Below are 21,735 nucleotides of genomic sequence, written 5' to 3' on the forward strand. Positions count from 1 at the left end.
ACACCCTCCTGTAGATCCCCTATCCAGACTTGCTACTGTGATGTCTTCAACTAAAAGCCCAAGGAGCAGGTGGTTTGGGGAGAGGAAAGGGGTGAAGAAAAGTACTGGTATATTTTGGTATCCCTTCCAATCATCTGTCTTCTCAGATTGTAAACTCTCTGGGCGAGGAACCGTATCTTCCCAGGTGTTTGTAAAGCACTTATCACAACAGATTTTGAACCTGACCGTTAATGCTGCACACAAGTATAATTTAAGTAATAAAATAGCTTTATGTATCCTGCAACAGAGCAGGGACCGTATTGCTAAATCCTTCCTCCTGCCACGGCACCGACTTTGTAGCCATTAGTGTGCTGGGAAAATACAAAGAAAAACTCCCACGGGTTCAAATGTTGGTTTTCAGTTGAACTGGTGATGGAAGGCCCAGTGGGGATCTGTAGGGTAGACAAAGCTCATCCAGAGCGATTTTCACCATCGTAATGTACCCTTTCTGCAAGCAGCTCAGATGGAGCCAGCAGCAAAGCTAGATAGAACCTGTGCCCGAGGTCCAGCTAGATAACCATGGTGGTCCCTTCTGATCTTGTAAATTTCCTCCGTGTAGACCAGGCTTGATTGTAACTAATGATGGCCAATTCCTCCTTCTCCTCTTCTCTTTTCTCCCCCCCCCCCCCCGGCAGTACCCAGTGCCATTAATGGCTTTTCTTTTTCAGGTGATCAAGCTAACTCCGTATTCTGCCTAGGAAATAAACTCTTAATCCTAGTCTGGGTCTTGATCATAATAGCTCTGGTAGGAGCTCTCTCAGGTAAGTCCAAGCCCTCCCTGGCCAACTTTGTGTCCTGTTTCCTCCCTTTAACCATCACAGTCTCTCATTCTCTCCACCTCCAGCTTTAAACAGAAAACTTTCAACTCCCTGTTGTGAAATACCGGCTCTCTCTGGAGCTAGATTGGGTTTACTGGACTGAATTCAGACCCCACGCCCAGCTGTGCGGCAGTTGTGCCACCCCTCTGAAGGATATGAGGCGACTGCTGGCCTTGCCTTTCTACCAGCTTCACCCTTTCACTGGGAGAGGGAGATGATGCCGTGAGCTCCTCAGTCAGTCCAGAGCTGAGCTTGCTGTGCGGAGAGGCAGTGCCACCTACAGGGTGCTTTATTATTTGGTGCAAAAGCCTTTTTTTAGCAAAGGGCTGTGGCTGAGAACCTAAACGAAGAGTCCAGTTTCAGAGCATATTTATCTTGCTGCCCATCACTGCAGTATCTGGGCGCCTCCCATGTAAAATCATCAGCAATAGTGACGTCCCTCGTGGACTTCCTGGAGTTTTTGGCACTCTTCTCCTTTTGGGATCAGAACTCAGCTTGGGAGAGGGAATTTTCTCTTTTGTGGAGGGTTATGGGCAGAAGGGGCTGTCTCCTTTCTGGAAGAGAACCAGCCTGCCCCGCCCATGGATAGCCATCCCAGCTGATTATTCTGAACTCCCATCTTTAACTGGGTTTTGGCATCCTCCTGCTTTGAGTATGAGTTTGGGCCTAGCTCTCTGTGCAGGGCACTGGGACGGTTATAGCCTCACTGAATTCACCACTGCGGCTCAAGTTCTGAGCATCTGGCAGAGGGTTCAGGAACCTCTGAGGCCTGGATACGAGGGGCTTGTTCCCCCTGGATGCAGGAAGGGACAAGCTCTTAGTACGTTACTTTCTCATTTTCAGGAATAGCAATCCTATATTCAGTCCATTCTGGCTCCGCTGCGGTCCTCTCTCCGGATCCCCCTCCTGGCCCCTGTTGTCTGGATGGCTGGGTCGGATACCAAGGGAAATGCTACTATTTCTCCGAGATCAAAGAGAACTGGAACAACAGCCAAAGCAACTGCTCTGCACTTGGTGCTTCCCTGGCTGTGATTGACAGCAAGCAGGAAATGGTGGGTGAGAGAGAGACCAGCATGGATGCTTGATAATGACCTAGACCGGGCTTGGCAGGACAGACATGGCTGCACTGGGGTAGGGCCGAGCCTCTGTAGTTCCAGAAGGAGCTCTGGTCCCTTTCCTGTTGGGAGGCCAAAGGGAATGAAAGTCCAGCAGCTGAACTCCTGCTGTGGTCAGTATGTGATTGTGCTTCCTTCATAGCTCCAGGCAGGAGAAGCACTTCCGTTGGGTTGGGCTGGGTCAGCCAAAGCCTGGCCAGTGGGGCTGGCTGTGTGTGAGGCAGGGATTGTGAACGTGGCACTGCTATGCTGCCATGCTCGGGGTGTGAGGAACGTCCAGCTGAGCAGGATGCCTGCTTTATGCCCGTGTACACCTCCTCTGGGCTCTGCAAAGGGTCACGGCTCTGTGCCCGGCCCAGCTCTGTCCTAGCCCCACTCCAGTGATGGGGAGACAGGATACAAGGTACGGGGTGGCCTTGCAGAGAGGGACTAGAGCTTACACCCATGTTGAGCCATGCAGCTTTCCCTCCCCTACAGGAAATTGTTGGGGGGGAAGTGATCAGGAGACAAGAGCAGAGGTATAGTGTGAATGCAGAGGGTGAATGCTCCTCCTTTGAACACCTCAGCCTCCTGGAATGTGAGTGGGCAGTCCCCTTTGAAAAAATTGATTCCCTGTTGTGCAGAGCCCTCTGGGGTAGGTGAGGTTCAGTACCATGATCTCAGGGTCTCATTCATGCTGTCCCTTTGCTTTTGTATTTCTAATACAGACGTTCCTGCTGCGCTATAAAGGCAAACTTAACCATTGGCTCGGCCTCTGGAGGGATCAGGACCAGGACCAGGACCAGCCCTGGAAATGGGCCAATGGCTCCAAATTCAGCAACCAGTGAGTCCCTCTATATAGTAATGTTGCCCTGGAATTTGACATTCCTGTGTGTATCCCAGAACGTGGCAGCACTGCAGTCAGCCATTTTGTATGTGCAGCCACTGCCAGCTGATAACCAAACATCACATCGCGAGGAATAACCGTAGGCCTTGGTGAGACAAGCTCAGACAGCTGCATATTTGCAGTTTGTTAATTAAAATGGACGAATAAAATAAAAACCTATGGAAAAGAGTAAGTAAATAGCAATCATGGGTTTAGGAGCCCCTAATATATTGGCAAGGCTAAAAATACTAAATGTTTTGCAATAATTAGTTTGTTGAAACTGAGAAAATTGGTGACCCAACCCAGTGGAGGTTATTGTGCTGATGCATTAAAAGAAGCTTCCTTGGACTCTTCTGAAGTATTTATTCTCTGGGAAAGGATCTGACATCTTAATCCCTGTCAGCGGGATGGAAGGAGGGCCCCTGGAAGTCCGGCTGGTGATTACTTAAAACCATCTCAGACTCGGGTGTCCTAAACTGTGTGTGTGCTTAATAACTAATACATAGTAGTTAAGCACACGCTTACTTGTATTAATCTTTCATCAGGCAAAATTGCTGTGTTCCCATTGGCTTATTCCTGACACCACCTGGCGTGATACAGTTCACTTACCACTGCTTTGGGTTCTGAAACTGCCCCAGTAATACTAACACCCTGAAGACGGTCTTAGTGCCCAGACCCTGCCTGACTCTAGCTCCTGGCTTGTGTGTTGCAGGTTTGAAATTAGAGGAGGAGGACACTGTGCATATCTGAGCGGTGGATTTGTTGGCTCTTCAAGGTGCACCTCACTCACAAACTGGATCTGCAGCAAACATGATGCGTATACGGTGGGAAAGGGAACTGCACTGCCTAGGATATAAAAGCTTGAGAGTCATCTAAATGTGATCTGGAAAAGCTTGAAGATAGGGCAGGATGAATATTTATTCCCTACAGTCTGTTCCCCCAGGGTCTGTCCAGGTTCTGATTGTCAATACCTCAAGCAGTGGGGCTTCCTATGTTCTTTATTGCTTGATCCAAAGTGTAACAGAGCTGTCACTTTCTAGAGAAAGTTTCTTTTTTGAAATTAACTAGCCCTCTTTACTCAGTTCTCCTGCTTATACCCCATATGTATAAGCTAGTGTTTTTCCCCCATGTCCTGCTCCAGGTCCATCCTTTTCCCCTTAGGAGCATGCTTATAGGTGGCTGTTTTCCGGAGACACTGGGTTTACCTCATCACTGGTTTGTAATGTGACAGCAGAGCTAAAGGCAAAGGAAACTGACACAGGAATTCATAATCGCAGTAATTTTTTTAAATGAGAGTAGGCTGCGAATTAGGTACATCTTCATATACAGCTGACCGATCAAACTGCATTCATGAACGTGTGTAACCCTGATATTTTTTCTTTTCACTTATTTGGATTTTTACTGTGCTGTCACACATGAGCACCCATCCCACTCTCTGTCTCTAACAATCTTTTATAACTACAGTATTAAATAGGCCATCAGTTACCTCAGATCAAATCCAAGAACCCAGTGACTGCATCAGTATAACAAATTAGTTTAACTTCCTCCCAGTGTTATCCTTCTCCTCCTCTCAATTCTTCCTCCTATTTATTAAATGCACTAGTTGCATTTTTGTTATTCAATTAAGTATCAGAGGGGTAGCCGTGTTAGTCTGGATCTGTAAAAGCAGCAAAGAATCCTGTGGCACCTTATAGACTAACTGACGTTTTGCAGCATGAGCTTTCGTGGGTGAATACCCACTTCTTCGGATGCAAGTCATGCAATGAAAATTGCATCTTAAGTAAAAAACATTGTAACTCGAATTTCCCATAGGAACAATGTCAGACTGAAAATCATCAAGTCATAACCGATGTCATAAAGTTGAAACAGGATGTCAATTTATAAACGTCGAGGACTGCCTGGGTTCCCCTACCCCTCTGCATTGGTGTCTCTTCCCCTGAGCATTCAGCGAGAAGGAAGTGAGGAGGGTCGGGGTGGCACAGCCTCATGTAGCCAGGGAGGGGCTACAGGCACGAGGTGCAAGTGTCACTCCTCTACAGGCACTGCTAGGCAAAAGTCTCCAGCTCGCAAGGTGCACGCACACCTACTTGGAATATACATCTGCATCACATCTCAAAGAACCACAGTTTGAGTATGTAGTCGTTTCTTCTCATCCAGGTTGCTTAACGCAGCTGAACAGTGGTTCTCTTATTGATGAGTATTATCTGTGCCTTAAGGAGGGGAAGTGTCAACCATCCTCTGATTTTTGGGAGGATTTTCGATCTGTTCCTCCCCACAACTTGCTCGGTTTGGAATATTGGTGCTTTTTGAGCCACTGATCCATCCTCTACCATTCCCTGTAGTGGGACCAACGTATGTTTTGTGATACTTGTACCCATTCATAGATTTTTTTTTTCTCTCCCCATTATGATTATCTAGTCGGACCTGCTGGAGAGCACAGGCCAGAGAACCTCGGCCACTTTAAACTCAACAGGGCCAAAACTGAACTCTGTTCTCTCCCTTTCGCCACACCAATCAGGCCCATAACCTGGGTATCATGTGTGACTCTGCCCTCTCACTGGACTTGCCCATGCAGACAACTTCTAAACCTTCCCACTTGTGTCATCCTCCTCTCTAAACACTGACCTTTCCTCGGTCTCCACGTGGCCAAAATTCATCCAAGTCCTCCTCATTTCACGCCCTGGCTACTGCAGCCTCCCCTTCCCTGGCTTTGACTGTAGTAGCCTTCTTCACCTCAAGTCTATTCAGAAGGCTGTTACTATAATGGTCATTGTTCATTGGTTTGACCACAACGGTCCTTGCTGAGTTTCTACCCTGGGTTCTCCTTCACCTCATCAGCAAATAGAATGTAGGCAATAGACCTTGGTGCTAGTCATAATAATTTATTTTAATGTAATATTAAGCTAGTGCCTTTATTCCATATTTGAGGAGAAGTATTTATAGACAGTGCTTTGGAGAACAGCTTATATAATTTTATTGAATGAAATATTCAGATTAATGAAGGAAATGTTTCTGCTTTCTCCTCATAAGTGGAAGGCACAAGAAGAATTATGCTGCTTTTAACCATCTTAATTTACATGAAACAAGCTCAGAAACAATTTTCTTCCCTTGTCAAATATTTTTTTAAACTTGCCCTTTTTTAGTAGTTTGTTTAACACTGTACTGTATTTGCACTGTTGGGGATTTTGTTTTTGGTCTCTGCTCCTGCCTGATTGTGTACTTCGGGTTCCCGTGTGGTTGACAGATCCCGTCATAACGTTTAACTCTGGTGCTTTGAACACCCTGAGGGTATTATATGACCTTGCCCTACTTATGTGATCACTAGTTACATATTGAAAGAAGCCATTTCAGTATCAAGTATTGTCGTTAATTGGTAATTATCTGGCAGTGCTTAAGAAACTTTCCTACCTAACTCACAAGCCAAGAGCCATCTCCCCAAGAATTGTTAAGCAGAGTCTATGCTATTTTTGAAAACCATTTTAAGCTAAAGACTTCTTATAAGAATCCTGTAAGTTTTTAGAAAGACAGACTGGCTTCTTAAATCCAAACACCTTCACTTTTTATATAGCTGAAGCCGAATTTAAACTCCTATGAAGCCCTAATAAAACTAAGGGCCTATCCCAGAAAACGGACTACGTATAAGAGTTAAAACTCTAACCTCCAAAGATGTTCTGAGTGTTCCATGCACAAGATCAGACTGTAGCACCCTATTGCATATGCAAACAGAGTTGGCCCCAGTAGCCCGTCATGAAGGTCTTAAGCAGGGGTGGCGCTGGGGGCGGGAGCAGGCTTGCAGAGGCTGAAGCCACCCCAAAGCTTGCGTTAGCCACTGTGTAGCAGTTACCCCTCTCCATCAGCCCAGCTCTGCAGGCAGAGCAGACACTGTTGGCCTGCGGGGGCAGGGGTGCCCCAGAGCAGCCTCCCCTGACACTAGGAAAGGAAAACAGTATAAATCTCTCCGCATTAAGCAAACATTCTCTGCTCCTGTTTCAACTCATCTCAGCCAGGTCACCTCGTCTCTTTCACGTAAGCAAACAGCATCAGGAAGACAAAACGAAGAAGCCACCCAGCAGCCCTCCAACTACAGCCCTACTTTAGTCACCTCCCCTCACTAAGATTCTTGCATGACAGGTGGGTTTGCCAAAGCGCTGCCGAGGGACTAGATTTCGTATTTTTTTTCCTTGGGATTATTTTAATGGGATATTGCCCTGCTATTCAACGCTAAAATGGCTGAGATTGTGCTCCTCAAGAGGAGACCTACACTAACCTTGCTAAAGGGAGAGAAATAGCAGCTGTAATTTGAATATTAGGCAAAAAAAAATATTAAACTTGTCTCAAGGCAGCTCTTTGCGTGGCTTCTTTTAAGTAACTGAATTTAAATGCGTTCCTTGGCTTCATCAGACTTTAAGCTCATTTACCTTTGCACATTTATAAAGTTTACATACATAAACTGTAAAATTTAAATGTATAATCTATGATAAACCAAACAAGCCTTGGCTTCAGTCAACTTCTTTTGCTCATCTACAAACTTAGAGCAGAGATTGTCACTGAAGTAGCAATTGAATGTGTCTTTGGTTTTTGTTTAATAAAATGTTATTTCTGGTGACTTTTGTTTTTTTTTAAAATCATGGTGTTCCCCTTAAGGCGAGACAGAGCACCCCATGTGATTAACAGAGCGTGGAGTCAGCCCTGAACTGTCAGTGAGATGCCATTAAGATTTGGTCCCTACCACATCTCAAGTCCCTGGACTAAATGTTAGTAATTTTAGGGATAAAGACATTTGGTGTTCAACAACCCCCTTCTCATCCATTCAGGCTTCGGGAAGGCCCTTCATGACTTTAGCTGCATGTACCCTTCTCAGATCTAGTAACCTATTGTGACGCTGACCTCTGCTAGCCTTCCCACCCAGCATCTCTGGTTGCTCAGAGCTCATCTTCTGTAACACCTTCCTAGCTCTGATCAGTAGGCTGGATTTTATAGACCACTGGCACTCCCTCTGGGCAGGGTTGGGGGGCTTGCCCCACTCTGCCTGCACACCTGGGAGTATTTGGGGGGACCTGGATGGTAAGTGGGTGGGCCATGGCCCACTCAGGTCCACCTGTGGCTACGCCCCTGGGTTATGCAGTGCTAGCACACCAGGGCCCCACTTCTCACTCAGGCCCTTGAGCTCCTGTCAGTAAACATTTTATACTGTGCTGATATCCAATCCGCCTTGTGTTTTCATTATCTAGTATGTGTTTGTTTCCTTGTCAAAAGTTCTGCTGTTTTGAGGAACTTGGCCATAAACTTTTAAAGGTTTATTTAGCCTTGTGTTCATGTGTTAGCGTTTAACACTGGCCCTGGAATAACTCTATGAGGAGACTTTCTCAGATGGCGCAGCCCCAGCAGTGCAGCACGTGGCCATTTTGGTTCATCCTCATCTGCCTTATTTGAGGAGCAGGGTTTGATCACTGATCAGTCCCGCTCTAGTTGCTGATTCATTCTTTGTATTCAGCAATACTCCATGGCTTCCTCTTGTTTTTAGATCCTGGGCAGGCTAGGAAACCCTCGAGGAAGGAAGGGTTTTTTAGTTAACATCCCTTGAGTTATAACCACAACCCAATATTCTGTGTAACTACAAAAGCACATTTTTGAACAGTCGGATTGTAGGACTACAGGCCCAAGTTGGCTCTGAGTGGGTCTGGGTTATTAATTGAGTTTGGATATTAGCATTAGCAATAGACCCAAAGCGTGTGACTAAAAAGAATGAACCCAGGAGAAGGATTGTTTGTGTTAAACTTCCAGTGGCCCTTCCCAATACCAGCATTATCTTATTTAAGATTTGGGAAATAAAGAACCAATAATTAATGGGGCACCGGGTGCAGTAAATAATTGGCTAGAAATGCTTAGCTCAATCCTTAAGGAAAAAATATAGCAAAGTAGGGTAAGGGGGAAAACCTAGAAGAAAGCAGAGTACGGCCCTAAAGTGCTTCAGCTACGGTCCAATAACATCACTTGTTCGTTGTAGTGTATAAAACAACCAAGGTTTTCTAGGGGTACTTCACCAGAGCTCTTCCTTACTCCTATGGAGTCAGGCAGGGGAGCTGGAACAGTTTGTACAGTGGGGGTGCTGAGCGCCATTGGACCAAGCTTTAAACGCTGTAGCTAATGAAAACCAATTCAAGCCAGGGGCTGCAGCACCTATGGTTCTAGCACCTATGGTGTCAGGCCCAGGAAGTAAGTATTTTGGCCAGTGCTTAAACAGCAATGATGCTAGAGCCTGGAATAGGGGTGTATACGCTTTTATCTGTACTGATGTAACCCACACCAATGGTCTTTGGGACTAATAAAGGGGAGTGTGCATGGAAAGTGAGTCAGGGTAACTAAACTTATTTGGGAAATTATTTCCAACACTGGACTCCAAGAAATGCAGCAGTAAGTGCTAAACGCTCTGGCAGTCTCCATCATCATTATGCAAACTTTCAAAACGAAACTTTTCACCACTGCGCACACCCGCCTGTATGTGGCGAGAGACTTTTCAGGGAGTCAATCCCAGCTCCCGTTGGGCCGGAGCAATAGAAGTGGAGCTAGCAATTAAGGCCCAAATCCTCAAAGCTACTGAGGCTCCTAACTTCCATTGAGTGCAACATTTTTCTTGTGAACTTTTTTATTCCAGCTTTGAAATGGAAAAAAACAAAACAAAACCACAATCCCTTAAACTATTGAACCAGTGACAGATTACAGCGAAACCTGCTTTCTGCTTCATTTCTACATCTAGGGGGTCCTTAATGCCTTTGATTACAGCAGGAGAGCTTCCTTCTCACAAATCCATTTAACAACAGCATTGCAGGTTTCAGAATGAATCTGCTTCCCTTTTATCACTCCACAGCTGTTCCTTTCGCCAGGGCCGACTACTGGGAACCTGCCGACCAAAGGAGAAATTCATAATTTGTGCATTTGAATGTATTAAACAAATCTATAACAGCTCCTTCACTTCAAGAATGCACACCTCTTATCCTAGCTGTTAGTTCAAAAAAAAAAAAAAAAAACCACACACACGCACCCACTCACCATCTGAGGATAATTTACTCCAGGGGGAATTCTGCACCATTGTATAAGCACAGAATTCATATTGCCCCCAGACTTTTTTCCTCACAGAGTAATATATTCTGACAGGAAGGTGCTGCAATCACACCTTTCACCCACCAGGGGCTGCGGTGGCACCAGAAGAGAGGGCAGTGGCTCAGGGCTGGAGTACCCAGCTGTGGAGAGGGAGGGCCAGAGGTTGCCTTCCTCATGGTGCCTTGCAGGTGGGGCCAGGTGAGGAGGCACACGGTATGGGGGTGGGGGTGGACAGCCTGGGGCTGCTGGGAAGTCACACAGACTGGGGTTCAGAAGGGCTAGTGGGGGAACAGACTGGGGCAGGGGCACAGGAACTAGTGGGGTGACAACATTGAGCCGGGGCTGAATGGGAGTAGGGGTGAAGGGCCACATGGGGACAGGGGTGAGGGGATGTGACACTCAGACAGGGGCAGATGTGCCTCACTGAATGGGAGAGGCTGGGGTCACCCAGGATCTGCATGGGGGAGGCTCCCTAACAACCTCTGTCCTCCTCCCCCCCCCAAAAAAACAACAACAACACAACAATCTTGTTCTATGCTTCTCACCCACACCCAATTCCCTCCAGGTTCACTCTAGGCTCCTTCCCTGTCCCTCAGCATCTCTGTTACTCCGGAGTCCCCCAAGCCTTTGCACTACTTCTGAGGGGTGCGGGAAATACATTTATGTATTGTAGTTTAAATTAATTATCACTCAAAGTTCTGTATAAATATGCTTAGTAAGGAATTAATTTGTCAAAAAACATTTCTTGAATTTTTTTGTTGTCTGTATTGTTACAGACATACTTGCCGACAGGTATTTTGAAATAAATTACCAAAATAATTGAAAGGGCCATAATTATATTGTGTTATTTTGACAAAATGTGCAGAATTTTAAAATATTGGGTACAGAATTTTTTTATATTTTTGGCACAGAATTTCCCCAGGAGTAATAATAGCAACAAAGGTGTAATAATTCCCAGACACAAATGACCAGGTTAAGCTGGAGTGAAGGTTGAGTAAACACATCAGTAATTTAGAGTGAAATATATTAGATGGATTTGCAATTATCCCCAAAAATCAGTGTTATAAACCCAGGAAATCCACAATTAAGGTTATATTTAAAAGCCCTGTTGAGGCATGGAAATAGAGTTGGCAAATTAAAACAACCTTAACACTGCCCTGTAGTGACACCATGCAAGAACCAGACAATTAAGGTATTTTAGTGTTTGTAATCCTAGCTTAGATTAATAGACCTTTAGGATCATCTACTCTGCATTTCGGTGTCCAGAAAGACCCATGTTGATCATCAGGGCCACACAACAGCACCCAGAGATTCCAGCATCAAGCTCAGATTTGGTGGCTGAGCCAGCTGGAATTGAAGTTTAAAGACACATTTGATTTTTTCCCTCCCCCTTGTCCCCCCCTTCAGCTTTAAGTTACATTGGGGTCAGCGACTGCCACCCCACCCTTTCCACTGTGCCGGAGCAGAGGTTGAGCAAGGAGCGGGAATCAAATCCTGAACATTTCAAGCTTTGATCAGATAGTACTTGGACACGGAGACGCTGTGTGCTGGGAGCAGAAGGTACATTCCAATGCAAGCCCCTTCGTGTTCTGAATGCATGATCTAGTCCCATGAATGGGTGTGTTCTCTTAAAATCTTGAAAGAGGAGCACATTTGTGTACCTCGTGGAAACAGGCCATCGAATGATGCGGGGGAGTTTGGGATTATGCAGCTGAGAGGAGGCTAGTGTTTGTTTGCCCTCACGGGGCGGGGAAAGGCAGGGGCGCTTCTTGCCCACTTGGAGATGTGTAACAGGCAAAAGCGTAGTAAATACCTGGACGTATAAGGGAGCTTTGCAGAGACTGGCTACCTACCACAATCAGCACCGCCATGAAGCGTGGGCATATGGGCTGGTCCACAAGCAGACTGAGTAACTCTGAGTCCAATGGCAGGATCTGAGCCAGAGAACCTAGGTCACCAGTTAGCTGAGCTGAGTTGCAGACACAGAGATGTGACGTTTTGTGAGGGTTCTGGATACGCAGGCCCAGAGAATCTGGCCTGTCCAACTTGCAACCAAAGACTGCTCTGGCCAGGTTCTGTTTCGTAACTGGCCGGATGTCAGGTAACAAGGTGAAGTTAGTCAATCGTAGCAAGTGCTGTTACACTCACTGTAGGAAATGGGAAGACGTATCCACCTCCTCTCTGAGTACCCCCGTGACAGCTGCAGAAGAAATATCTTAGATCCATAGTTAGCCAAGTAATAGGTGAAACCCACAACTAAGTCATATACCTATATGGTGAGAGCTCTGTGGGGGAGGGACCCTCTTTGTTATAGGTGTATGTACAAGGCCTAGCACAGTGGGTCACCAGTCCCTCTCTTAGTGGCACTCTGGGCAATTCACACCAGCTGGGGATCTGGCGGAACTGACTACAGCTACCACTGATTCATATCAACTGGGGGTCTGGCTCCCACTGACTCCAGTGGAGCTCCGGCAGATTTGCACCAACTCAAATAGGGCAAAATACATAGTAATACCTCAGAGAAAATTACCCTCCTATTGATCTGTGTCATGACCTTCAATTCCTATTAGTGACAGAGGAGATAGTGTATCACTTTGTGTCCCTCTCAAACCAGAAAATTAAACTATTTTTTCCTAAGCTGATAGAAAATAGTAAACCCCAGCAAACTCTCACATTCTTTGATCTAGAAGAGAGTTGTCCAGCCAGGTCCACTTCCACTCTGGGGATGTCATGGTGAGTCCCAGCCAAACTGGATTTGTGTCCTGTGTAACACTGGATATGAAATCCTGCGAAGCGTAAAGTAGAAGGGAATGGGTGAACATGCCATAAGTTGCTAGAATTCCCTGCATACTCCCTTTGGACACATGCTCTTGATCTTCAGTGGCTATCACGAGAAACAGTCAGCACTTCTTCCCCTTGAACCTGAGCAGCAAACGGGGTACTGGCCATTGGTGTTGGGCTTAGATGCCTGGGAGAAAGGATTGCCTGGCCTGCTGTTTGACCATCTCTGTTCCAGGACTGGTGTTTATATGTGAATATAGCAAGTAGTCCCAGACTCCATGTCGTTGACTTCTTCTGTACCAGAAATCACCCAACAAGGCCCTGGCATGCTGCTTCTGCTTGGCAGAGGAGCAGCAGCGCTGTTAGAAATAGGGGCAATGATATTATAACTAGTGACCCATTACCCCAGCTGAAGTTGATGTAAATTTCCTTTTACTTTACCATCTCCTTTTGATCCTGAATCACCAGGAGGTGAGAACTCTTTGCTGAGCAATCATCATGGCTCTTGTGCCAAATTCGACTCTCTTTAGAGGCCCAGAAACATTTTCCCCCATGGATGAGCCATTCCGTGGGGCAGAGTCTGCATCTGGAGCCCTCTGGAGTAGGGAATGAAGACAGATGTCTGTACAGAATCTTCATTTTCAACATTCATAGCATCATAGAATAGAAACTATCAGGTTTGGAAGGGACCTCAAGAGGTCATCTAGTCCAACCCCCTGCTCAAAGCAGGACCAATCCAATTCCGTCGAGGCCATTTCTCTCTAGTTTTGTTTAAGGTCAGGCCCAGTATTCACATGGCAGGATGAATTGCAGCCCAGGGTGGACGTGCATTGGTAAAGGGGTCAGCCAGCCCCCTGGTACTGGATAATGTCACTTCATGGGTGAAACTGTGTGGGGATCTGGTGCTTTTATCTGAACGTGGAAATCATTAGATTGTGGATGTATGTAAATCCAAGTTATGGACTGTCGGTGAATGCAATCTCCCCCATCCACCCAAAGATCATGCAGAATCGGAAACTAGAGCCGTCCAGCAAAAAGATTGCCATTCCCGTTGGTTTTCTTCTGGTGCATCTTAAAAGGTGTGGTGGGGGGAGGGAAGCATGCTGGAGAGTGATGATCTGCTGGTGTGCAGGAAACACCCTGACAATTGAGGGTTGTGTGGAGATGCATGAATAAATGTCTATGTATGTCCCTGGATAGCTGCACCCATAAAATCAGGAGAAAAGGCACCACTGACCTAGTTTGGACCTCTGTCCTAGCAGAGGTCTTGGGAATTGGGCTATGTTGGTTCTAATCCCAGCTTTGACACTGACCCATTGCTTAATCTTGGGCAAGTCACTTCATCGGTGTGTGCCTCAGTTTCTCCTGTAGTGAAAATGGGATAATGGTCTCCAGGGGTTGGGAAGCTTAATCTATTTAGATGTAAAGCACTTTGTGATGCTCCGATGGAAGGGGATCTAAATGCTAAACATTAATAAAGATGACATTTTTTGCCGGTGCAGGATGATGTTTCCAATCAGTAACTTAAACTTATTTCTGAAACAATTCTTTCCTGGCACAGCAGTGCCACATTTCTCACTGAGAGCTCTCTACAGACCCTCTCATCTCACATCTTTCGGATGAGTTACGGGAAGGCTGTTCTTTGGGAAATAGAGAAAATCTAGTTCCTGGAGTTCAACTCTTGTCAAACTCACTTGTTAGAAAAATTACTTGTTTCTGGGCTCTCAGCTGCTGCCATTCCAAATGCAGCAGAATGGCTCGGGGCACTGAAAATTAGCACCTCTGTGTTTGGATCTCATCAGCTCTTCCAGCCTTTCAGATGGTGAAATCAAAACAAGGTTATTAAATCTCATTGCCTCTTTTGAATAGCGCCGTTGCTTTACCAGTTTGGGTAGCTACATTTCCCCCGTCCCTTAATTCCCCCCTTAAATTTCAGTTGGACATTTCTGCTCCTTAGCTATTCTGTGCAGTGTTGCTGTCAGTGGTTTGAGCATTGGACTGCTAAACTCAGGGTTGTGAGTTCAATCCTTGAGGGGGCCATTTGGGGATTGGTCCTGCTTTGAGCAGGGGGTTGGACTAGATGATCTCCTGAGGTCCCTTCCAACCCTGATATTCTATGATTCTAAAGAGCCAGAAGGTTTCTCCCCAGAGATGGCTGCACATTGTTGCCAGATGTTTTATGGTAGAGCAATAGCTAAGCCATAGGGCAACCTCTTTCCCCTGCAGGGCACTGGTGTGTATAAAATGGGATACAGGGAAGGGATTGGGGGATCCCTTAACCCTTGGGATGCAAGATTCATAAGCAATAGGATATTTACTGCACATATTGAAGTTACCTGTTCTGTGCACCCTGAATTACAAATTCACCACTAGATGTCACTGCAATGCAGGAAGCTGCAGTGGTACCGAATGAACTGAGGTTACCTGATGAACTGCTGTAGGGAGGTTCACACAGAAATTGTTTCAAGCGAGACAGGAAATCCTCCTGGCCAGTGTTGCTCTTAGTTCTATTGGTGGGTCTGTGACTGGCCCCATCGCTATGCAGGGTATTCGTTGCTGCTCTGGTCCGTTCTTCACAAGGGACTTGTAACTGGAAAACTTTAAAACAGCACCAGCGTCAATGACAAGAGGGACTGGAGAAAATGGAGTGTTTAATGGGGTTGTCACCTTTGAGGAACAAAGACCTGGGACATCTGGGATGCTCCTGAGCCCATATAACTAGACAGCTGGCAGTGTGTACTGAGCACCTGCACAGATTTAAAGGGATGATCCTGGAAAACCTGGCCAGGTGTTACAAACTCTAGCATTACACCCACTAAATATTGTATCTGTTGAATCTAGGGTAGGGTTAGAGAGCTGGAGTGAGACACAGAACGAACGAGACTCTTTTTCGTCACACATTGTAAGGTGCAGTCCCCTTTCCCCTACACATTTAACAGTGACATGGTCTAGGCAGGTCCCAGGACTCTCACGTATCCAGCTCTGATGTACACCTGACCATGAGGATGTGCCTGGAGTTCTAGTCACAGACACACCGGAAGCCGAAGTGGAATCTTGATGGCGTTGTGGAGGAAGGAGAATTCATGGCGCACTGTTACATACCTGTGCAAAGGGATACGTGTCCTGGAACTACTCACCCCACAGCCCCAGGGCTATCACAGCTGCCAGCAGGACAATATTCCCAGCCCATCCGACCCCTAGAGCAATTCGAATCCAGCGGGGACACTGACGGAAATCTGCAACTGTCAATGTTTGAAGCACAGTCAACATCCAGGGGAAGGGATAACAGTGAGACATGAGACTCTGCTGTGGCGCCCATGCAGTATCCAGGTAATATCAGGGATAACCAGAATAACGTACACGGAACTGAAGCACACACTAATGATACCTCCAAGAGAGACAAGGAAAGTGAGGTAACATCGTTTAATGTACCAACTTCTTTTGGTGAGAGACAAGATTTTGAGATTCCCCGAGCTCTTCTTCAGAGCTTGTCTCTTCCACCAAGAGAAGTTGGTCCAACAAGACGTATTACCTGACCCACCTTGTCTCTCTAATATCCTGGGACCAACACGGCTATCCACCACTGCAAACAATACCACCACCTACTGTCAGCTAGGTAACTAATTAACATTCACTCTGACTCACTGACAGTGTTACATAAATAGGTATTTGCCCATGTGGCTACACAGAGAATCTGTGCTTCACCCATCCCAGTTGTGGTATGTGGAAAGCTGTGTTAAAATTACAAGCTATCCCTTTAAATCCTCAGGGATTTTCCTGGTCCTGCTTGCAGGCTAGTGGGTGCTGTACGGAAATGTGCCATTACAGTCAGTCTGCCTTGAGTAAGGTGGAGTGAGCTGTGCAGCTGTGTTTTAGGGAGCAGCCTGCTTTGTCTCTCTCTAGTTTTCGTTCTTGTGCATTCTCATTATGAATGGTACAAAATTAAGTCATATTACATTGCAACCTTCCAGCAAGAGTAGTTATGTTTTTATCTATCTTTTCGTGTACGCTGTGAACAACTTGTATAGAAAGCCACTCTGGCTTATGTAGAATTAGCAATTCCAAATTTTCAAGGCTGTCTTCCATAGGAACAGTACCAGAGGTTTACTTTTCATTTTGAACTAGAGATGGTAGGAATTTTTGTTCAAATCATCTTTTTTTTTTTAAACCACACAAATTTTAAATGAAAATGTTGGCAAAATCTGTTGCTTCGAAAATGTTTTTTTTGATGAAAGGGAAAATATTTTTTCCCTTCACCCTTTCCACCTCCACCCCCTTCCTTCCTTCCATCCTTTTTTCTTCCCATTTTCAGTGGCAAAATGGGAAAAAGAAAGAAAAAGCAAAAGAGGGGGAAATACTACAACATTTTTTTTAAATTTTCAATTCAATATTTTGATGAAAAATTTTAAAAATTAGAAAAATAATTCACCTTCAAACCAGCAAAGAATTTTGTAAAAAATTTGTAGCATTTCCAACCAGCTCTACTTTAAATGAAGCTTGTTTAGTCTTGGGTCTTCCAGCAACGCTTATAATTGCCCTGGAAGAAGTCACAGTGCTCCCAGCATTAAATAATCTGACTTCGAGTAACTTCTGGATTAGTAGATTTCAAGGCCAGGAGGGACACCACTGCGATCTAATCTCCTGTTTTACCCAGGCCAGAGACCTGCCCCGGATTTATTCCTTTTGAACTACCTCTTAAAATTGGAGCCCGTAATTCATAAAAGTTGGATGTGTTGGTTTGAATTTCTATTGACACACAAGTTTAGTTAATTACTGATGTTACAGTAAATCCAGCCAATATCAGGAGCCCATTTAGATTCTTATAGTTCACCCATCAGTAGGCTATTTGAACATCATCGTGCTACACACCACACAAACACAATACGAGAGCATGTGAGCTGAATAGACTAGGCAAAGAAAGGACTACGATCCTCATGCAAGGAGCCCCTTCATTTTCAGCATTTACTCAGTTTTCTCTGAAAGTTTCGAGTTTTGAAAAAGCCAGGATTCAGGTTGTACCAATTTTCCACCCAAATTTGGCTTTTTTGGGACCCAAGAATTTTTTGCAGAAGTAGAACTGAAACTTCAAACGAAGGGCGGGGGAGGGAGGAAGGCTGCACACACTAAGTGCTGAGTGCTCTGCCAGACCCTGGCCCTTCAGCACAGTCCCATCTACTTCTCCTGCCCAGGTTCTGTCTGACAGGGGAAGCAGACGGGGCTCTGCCTTGGAGAGCGACCAGCTGCACAGAACCTCTCCCGATTCCGCAGAGAGCCCCCTCCTGACCTCACCCCTTCAGCACGGCCCCAGGAAGCGGAGGGGCTGTGGTGAAGGGCCGGTATCAGAAGGAGGCTCTGTCTGGCAGGACAGCCAGTACTCTCAGCGTGAAGCCTTCTATTCCCCTCCTGACCCCAGGCCTTCACATTGGCCCTGGCCGCTTCCCCGGAGCTGTGGGGGATCAAGATGAGCAGGATCTCGATAGCTGAGACTACCTGGCTGCTACATCCTGAGTATCCCCCTTTCCCTGGCCCCCAAGAGGCCGAGCCCCCCTCTCACCCACCCACTGCCTTTTGTTTTCAGTTTATCGATTTGAACCTATTTAAAATTTTTTAGAATAAACACGGATAAATTCCCGGGAAATATTTTTTTAAAATAAAGGCCTTCATTTTCATCCCCATGCTGCAGCAGGGGAAACTGAGGCCCAGAGCTAGTGACTGGCCCCAAGTTGCCCAGGGAGCCAGTGGCACAGCTGGGAATTGAACCCAGTTTTCTCTCTAAAGAATAAAACTATTATGGGTTTTACAGAACAAACTATATGGAGGTCTGCGTGGAGAAAAAACAGCCCCTTTTTGTCTGCCTTTGAATTGAAAATACAGCTTGTCAGTTTGCGCCAAACTTTTCAATGAAAATTCTCCCCTAGCCTCAGAACAACGCACATATTTCAGGGAAACCAGGAGGATGAGAATATCCTTTATCGGATCACTTGATGATCACCTGTTCTGTTCATTCCCTCTGGGACACCTGGCACAGGCCACTTTCAGAAGACAGGACACTGGGCTGGATGGACCTTTGGTCTGACCCAGTCTGGCCATTCTTATGTTCTTATTGGCTCAACTTTATCTGGTGGAAGAGACAAGCTTTCAAGCTACAGTGACTTGAAGGAAAGTTCCGTGTGGCTGGAAAGTTTGTCTCTTCCACCAACCGAAGTTGGTCCAGTAAAAGGTATCACTCACCCACCTTGTCTCTCTCATATCCTGGTACCAACACAGCTACAACAACACTCAGACCTACAATTCGGGAGAGATTTCCTAACCTCTAAGAAAGTAACAAGGGGAGGTGAAGTTCACTCAGAATCAGGCTTGTGCTGAAAACTGCCTTCTGTTTAATGTCTGTATGGAGTCACTGCTGGAGCTCCACTGATTTCAACTTCAGCTTGTGAGAAGTGTTAGTTATCGTTTGAGGTGTAGGCCCTGAATGGTGCTCTGCAGCGTAGTGAACCCTACACCAAGGAGTAAGTATTTGCTGGGTCAAGACTTTAGCTGTGACATCGGAAATACAGTATTAAGGGCCAGATTCTGCCACTCTTACACCCAGGGAATCATCCACTCACCCTGAGACGCTTTCACTCGTCCCTTCTGAAATGCAGCTTGCAAAGGCCCAGGCTGGGACTGTCAGAGACGTCCAGTGGAGTTGGGCGCCCAGGTCCCAGTAAATTTCAGCTCCTGTGGGTCTCTGTGAAGCCCCAGTCACCCCTTGTAATCGCTGCATTGCGAAAGTGGACGCCCTGGGAGGATGCTCAGTCACTTACCTTGGGGCCCAGCTCCCGGGGGGCGGCCTGGTTGTCTCTGCTTCGGCCGGAGGTTTAATACCGTGTAGCCCTCTTCATCCTCCATTGGCCAAGCACGGCCCTGGTTTGATTTCCCACAGGTGCTCAGAGAGGCCCCCCACTAACTGGCCCTCAGACTTGGTGTGTGCAGCTCAGGGCTCCCACCAGCACTGACCGTTCTTCAAGGGAAACCACACAGGAAATGCAGGTACCAAGCGCATGTGTGGGCTGAGCTACATCTCTCCTCCACCCTCCCCTGGACTGTGCTGGAGACCTGAACTGTTTGGACAGAACAGTTTTGAATACAAGCAGGTCAGGGCCCCTCAGCTGGCTTTGTTGAACTGGGTTTCAAACTGATGCAAGTTTGCCCTGTGTCCGCACTAGCGGCCTCCTAAACCGTTTCCACTGCCATGTCCTTTGGGTACCAATCCCACTCTTCTCAGCTCAACCCCCAGAAGCAGTGCATTCTGGGAAACTCTGAAACCGCCCAGAGCATTGAGGGGCAACAGTGGGAGGGCACGTATGGACCTGTTTAGATCTCTGTTCCATAGCCTCAGCTGTACTTGATCTGCAGAGGATGTGGGTCTGTTACAGCCCCCCATACAGCCCCTGGCTCTCTTGTTCACACTGTAGAAAGGCTTATGCTTTTAGCTCTGAAGCTGCCTGGTTCAGTTCCTGCTGGTGCTTAGCACATGTGCCTGCCTGCATTTTCCACTCCTTTAATCATCCTGGATTGTGGGCACCAGAACTGGACACAGGATCCCAGCAGCAGTCACATCAGTGCCAAATCCAGAGGTAAAATAACCTCCTAGCTCCTACTCGAGATTCCCATTTATACACCCCAGGATCACATTAGCCCTTTTGTCCACAGTGTTGCGCTCGGAGCTTGTGTTCAGCTGATCATCCACCACAACCCCGCAAAGTTCTTTGTCCTACCGCGCTCATGGTCTTTGTGCTCAGTGTGTCCTGTAGCATATCTGAAAGCAGAGTGCTGGTATGTGTGTTAGTGGCAGGCTGGGGCAGGGCTCAAAGAGGGCAGAGTTAAGGTTGTGTTGTGGGGTGGGGATTTTCCCTCAGTGTTTATATATCAGTGACCCGCATTCATTTGCTAGAATAGCTGCGTAGCACATTGTGTGTTGTTTGACCAACTTGTGCTGCTACAATCCGGCAGGTCAATAGAGAGGTTTTCGGATTTAGTGCAGGCAGTTCGACACTAGGAAAGATTGCAGCCAGCCAGAGAGCTCCCTGGAAATTTTTGTAGACACTTCAGCAAACACATGAGCCTGACCCAGGGGCTCTCACAGGACATTTGGTCAAGAAATCACTTAGCACCTAGGGGGTTGTTCACACCATCGGCATCCTCTGCTGCTGCGGGCTAGCTCAGATCGGTGCTTCCTGCCCGTGCTGGGTGCTGCCATTCGCTGCTCTCACCTCCCACTCCCTGGGCTCTGCCTGTGTCCCAAAGACCAGCCGCACCCACTGCTGAGATGGGCAGGGCTGCAGGGGATGGGGGTGGGCAGGGGCGAAGGGTAACGACAGGAAGACGCCAGACCAGTGCTGTGTAGCATGAAAGGGCAGGTCATGAAACCCGAGACTGAGGCTGGGCCCCGGGGGAGGAGCCGGTAGCAGCAGAGCAAAGGGCGGTGATGGGAGCTGGCCCAGCGAATGGGGTTTGAAGAGGGATCTGAAGGTGGATTGAGAGGCTCCTTTAAGCCCTGGGTGGGAGAGAGGCCAATCCAGACACTGGGGGCTGCATGAACAAAACCCTGTAGGCCCAAGGGGGAGAAGAAGGATCAAAGAGGAAGGAGGTGGTGGAGTGGGGTCAGGAGGGACCTTCCCCTGGGCACAGGTTATCCTAGAACTGTGGGTGTCTTGCTCCTTCCTCTGGTGCTGGCCAGCGTCACAGACAGGAGAGTGGGTAGAGGGATCCCCAGTCTGGCAAGCTCTGGGAGTGCAGCCCAAGAACTGGAATGAGGGAAGAGTTAGGGGTGAAGATTTGGGCAGGGGCAGGACGGTGCAGCAGCATCAAACGAGGACGAGCAGCATGATCTGCTCCTGCCTTGAACCTTGTAGAGTCAGTTACACAATGGGTTGAGACACTGATAGATTTACAAAGATAAACTCAACCCGGGAAGGGAGGGAGAGAGAGCACCTGGTCTTGGGGTTAGGGCACTGGGCTGGGACTCAGTAGA

At 47.0% G+C, this 21,735-nt stretch overlaps 1 protein-coding gene across 1 annotated transcript; it reads left to right on the forward strand.

Annotated features, from left to right (window-relative positions):
- Window positions 1–742: 742 nt before the first annotated feature.
- LOC123345765 (C-type lectin domain family 2 member D-like) lies at window positions 743–7,440 on the forward strand (the record flags this gene model as incomplete). The annotated part of the gene is made up of 4 exons (XM_044982813.1): window positions 743–800; window positions 1,701–1,909; window positions 2,680–2,795; window positions 3,550–7,440. Coding segments are annotated over 4 exons (528 nt in total), but the record flags the coding sequence as incomplete, so codon positions are not given.
- Window positions 7,441–21,735: the final 14,295 nt, after the last annotated feature.

This window comes from Mauremys mutica, chromosome 12 (genome assembly GCF_020497125.1).
Source record: "Mauremys mutica isolate MM-2020 ecotype Southern chromosome 12, ASM2049712v1, whole genome shotgun sequence".
NCBI classification, from domain to species: domain Eukaryota; kingdom Metazoa; phylum Chordata; order Testudines; family Geoemydidae; genus Mauremys; species Mauremys mutica.